Source organism: Ostrinia furnacalis, unplaced genomic scaffold (assembly GCF_004193835.3).
Source record: "Ostrinia furnacalis isolate ACB-3 unplaced genomic scaffold, ASM419383v2 OfSCF5903, whole genome shotgun sequence".
NCBI classification, from domain to species: domain Eukaryota; kingdom Metazoa; phylum Arthropoda; class Insecta; order Lepidoptera; family Crambidae; genus Ostrinia; species Ostrinia furnacalis.
Genome location: NW_021136142.1, coordinates 2,448 through 6,931, shown reverse-complemented (window position 1 = coordinate 6,931; position 4,484 = coordinate 2,448). Strand labels below are relative to the sequence as shown.

The following is a 4,484-nucleotide window of genomic DNA, read 5'->3' as shown; positions in this document are numbered from 1 at the left end:
AATATGAATATTATTCAGTCTATTTTAGGAATGCCCTGCGTGCCCAAACAACTGCACGCAAGAAGATTTGATTAATGCTACTGACAACGCCACTCTTGCAGCAGAGTTTTGGGCTGACACCAATGATATTATATATAATATCATTGGCTGACACTGAATAGGTTTGTTGTCGACACGACAAGAAGAATAATTTTAGGGCTAGAAGCTTAAAAATTGATTTCTCTATTATAGCGTTTCACTCATTTAATTATTAATTTATTTATAGTCTTAGATTAATAAAGATTTATTAATGTAAGTTATAGTTAAGTTTTGTAATTTGTAGTTACTTAGTTAATAATGTGAGCCAAATAAATGTATTTTATTGTTTCATTCTTCTCTGAATACTACCAAATCAAATAATTGTATTTGCTTAAAACATGGTGGTAGGTACAATGGAATAATATATATTTTTAGATATGCATATAATGCATNTTATTAATGTAAGTTATAGTTAAGTTTTGTAATTTGTAGTTACTTAATAATGTAAGCCAAATAAATGTTTTTTATTGTTTCATTCTTCTCTGTATACTAGAGATGATACGGATATCCGGTAACTATCCGGTAGGCCGGATATCCGGCCGGATAGTGAGTTACTATCCGGTATCCGGCCGGATAGTAAATTTAGGCCGAATATTAAAAAAGTACGACATTTTCCTATTAATAAAATGAAATACATTAATCTTTGAAGTAAATATATCAATGAAATGGCTTATAATAATGACGGCTTTTATTTAAGGTCCAAAAAGTTACAAAAAGCCTTTCAAAAACCTAATTTCTTTTAATGTCGAAATATTGCCATTAAAAAAGGCTACCATTTTTTCACTGATGGTCTGGTGACATGATGCATGCAGTTCAGTCAGATTACGCAGCAAGTAAACTAATTTAATTTTCGCTATTCAGTCACACACTCGCTATAGCAACCGAAATCACCCGAATTGATCTGCCCCCTAGACTAGTGGCAAAATGTGACATTCTATTCGGAGGACTGATTCAATTTTCGAAAAGTGTTACTAGTCTAGTCTACTAATAGACCCACTGATCGCGTTCGAAGCACCTGTGCGGCGCTAAACTTGTCGGCGGATATCCGGCTATCCGGCCTAGCAGCTGGCCGGATATCCGGTATCCGGCCAAACAACTATCCGCTTCATCTCTACTGTATACTATCAAATCAAAAATTTTATTTGCTTAAAACATGGTGGTAGGTACAATGGAACAATATAAATTTTTAGATATGCATAATATAAAGGTACATATTAGTAGGATACTTACTTGGTCNTAACACACTGTGCGCTGCTTAGACCCGAAACATGAATGAACGGGGGCGTAGCTTAATCGAGCGTGTGTGTGCAAACAATTTAGGCCCTTAAGGTGTCAAGGCGTCCGAGTCCCCGATAGTACCTACAATGGAACAATATAAATTTTTAGATATGCATATAGGTACATATTAGTAGGATACTTACTTGGTCAGCAAGCAATGACCACAGATAGTACAAGCGTACTGTTTTGAACTATGTTCTGTATTATTTATACCGTCAAAACCTAAAGAATCAGCTTTTTCTTTAACAACTTCCACCTCATAATATATAGGCTTATCTTCTTCAATTTCTCTCTTGACTTCGGCCACTTCTATACTGACTCCGTCTGAATCGCTTATTGCGTTTACATTTATAACGCGTGACTTAGTTAATGGTGTGAGTAAGAAAGCCTTGTCTATCGCTGCAATATGCTGCTCAGTTAACTGAAAAGATAGTAACATTTTAAACTTAATAATATTATGTATTTTAAAAAAACATTTACATATTTTACAGGGTGGGCTTTTGTAATGCCACCTGGAGGGAAAGTAAGTCTTAACATTGTAGATAGTTTTTTTTATCAGAGAAAATATTCCTTTAGTTCTGAAAAGAAATAGAACTGCATTCAAGATTTTCAAAAATTTGCTAGCCACGCCCCGGAATTAAACCTACTAAAATCTGTTAAGAAATTACATCCTATATTTTTATTGCATCGATCGTTAGGGTTAAGTATAAGGATGAAATCTCTCTAACATACTTGATAAATCAAATGAAAGGATCTTAAATTATTTTAATTATGTACAGATATGGTATGGTAGAGAATTTTCGAAAAAAATTCGAAAATCCTTGAATACGGTTCTGTTTCTTTTAAAAAATAAAGGAATGTTTTATATAACTGGCATCACATTTTTTTTATCATTGTGGAAGTTTCTTCACCCAGATGAACAAAGTGTAATAATCCATTCAACGGACTATTCGTAAAACAATTATTAAAATATACCTGTATACCACTGCTACATAGTCGTTGAAGAACTTTGTCAGTTTTAACGGCACTTTCAATGAATTTGTGACACTTGCTCAATAAATGGTAGCAGACGTAACACACCACGTGCGGCCTTCCGTCTTTTGTTTTAAGCTGAAAAAGATAGTGCCAGGGTCTGGACCAAGTGCTGCCCAGAATCAACCCATAGTGCATTTTGTTCCTCAGGCCAATACTAATGTGTAAACTGAAGCGCACTGAAATCTATCCCTGGAGTTAAGAGAAAAAAAGAGTTTTGTTTTGAATTATTTACATACAAAATATCATCGATATATACGTACTACGCATAAGATTTCGTGATTTTGGCATTAAATAACATTCGCTATGTTAAACTTAACCATACTGCATCCGTACACCTTACTTTAGTGCGACTTAGACATTCTTTATAAGCGATCTAACACTGTTGCAATAATTTGGTTAGTTGACAGAAATCATTATTTCCAAAATGAAGCAAGAAGTTTTAGTTCTCTATCCTTGCTATTAAAAATCAATTTATTGGTGTATTATAATCGATTATTGAAGTTATTGTAAGCTAAAACTTCTTGCTCCATTTTGGAAATAATTAATTTCGGTCAACTAACTTAACCACTGAAACAGCGCTTGATCGCTTATAAATAATGTCGAAGTCATACTAAAGTAAGGTGTACGGATGCAGTATGGTTAAGTTCAACATAGCGAGTGTTATTTAATGCCAAAATCGCGAAATCTTATGCGTAGTAGGTATACATCGATGATATTTTGTATGTAAATAATTCAAAACAAAACTCTTTTTTCCTCTTAACTCCAGGGATAGATTTCAGTGCCCTCCGGTTTACAAATTAGTATTGGCCTGAGGAACAAAATGCACTATAGTTTCATTCTGGGCAGCACTTGGTCCAACTTCCATACATGGATTGGCACTGTCCTTTATCAATATCAAAAATATTTATTCAGTTTAGACCCTTATCACTTTACATGTCTCCTTATCTTTTGGGCCCTACCAGCACTTCAAGACAAACATAGGGCAAGTGCTGAGAATGTTTTAATTATTGCAGTTTATTTACTGTAATTACAAACATATAGGGCTAAAAGTGCTACAGACATAATCATATTATGTGTAGGTAATAGACAAGGCAATTAAGAAACGAACAAAATTACTAATTAATAACAATGTCCTGTCCGTCACATACATTATTGTGTCGTGTTTTTGATTTTGATTTTTTTATTTTGATTTTTTGATTTTGTCTGTTTGCTAAATCATGTGAAGAGAACAAACAATAAGTAGGTATAACTTTTTGAATCAGAAATAAATATCATTGGACAATTTTTACACTGCATTTATGTAGTCCCAAATTAAGCAAAGCTTGTACTATGGTTAGGTACCAAACAAAGGATATAAACATACATAAATACTTTTTTTAAATGCATTATTACTTAAAAAACACCCAAAAATATTTAGTAAATAAATTATACTTACAGGAAATTAATTTATTTATGAATAGGTATATACCAGTAAAACAAAGGAAACATAAATAAACATACAACTAAAAGAAGAAAAGCTAACTTACAGGTATTTTTGTGATTTTTTGATAAAGCACTTCCAGTGGCGTGTTGTACATTGTACACATACGAGTATCACGTGCCAGGCATATTCTACATAAGAGACCAGCCATTCTGTACGGCTTTTGGAGAAATATCACAAATAAATCATTATTATTTATTTCTTCTTCTTCTTCTTATAATATGGCAACGGCTTGCAATTTGTTTACTTTTTTTTGTTGTGACTTTACTTTTTTTTAATTTTCGTACAGACTTGGACTAAACCTTTTTGCCAGTTTTTTTTTTACAGTTTTCTCCATAAGATGATAAGACCCGGTTTCCACCAAAGCGGAGCGTAGCAAACTGGATCGAAGCAGAGCGAAGAAGTGTTGGCCTTAGATCAACAATACCAACTAGATATCAGAAAGTGAGTTTTTTTATTGTAATTATGCTCTTTTTCCTCTGGCATCAATTTAATTTAATAAAAGTCTTTAAAATTCACAGTCATGTGAGTTGGCGTTAGTTAAAAATAAGAGTAACTTCTCAGTGCGCTCTTATTTCCCCAGACATAATTTTTGCGCTCCGGATCGGACCCT

The 4,484-nt window shown here is 33.3% G+C and overlaps 1 protein-coding gene across 2 annotated transcripts; it reads right to left on the bottom strand.

Annotated features, from left to right (window-relative positions):
• Positions 1–1,454: 1,454 nt before the first annotated feature.
• LOC114361694 (uncharacterized) lies at positions 1,455–4,114 on the bottom strand. Of its 2 annotated transcripts, XM_028316824.1 has the most exons (3): positions 3,918–4,104; positions 2,332–2,466; positions 1,474–1,777 (listed from the first exon to the last, which is right to left on the bottom strand). In XM_028316824.1, the coding sequence occupies exons 1-3, from the start codon at positions 4,020–4,022 to the stop codon at positions 1,496–1,498; spliced, it is 522 nt and encodes a 173-aa protein (XP_028172625.1). In that variant the 5' UTR covers positions 4,023–4,104; the 3' UTR covers positions 1,474–1,495. The 2 variants fall into 2 exon arrangements, with proteins under 2 accessions (XP_028172626.1, XP_028172625.1); XM_028316825.1 differs by lacking the exon at positions 2,332–2,466 and having other exon boundaries at positions 1,455–1,777; positions 3,918–4,114.
• Positions 4,115–4,484: the final 370 nt, after the last annotated feature.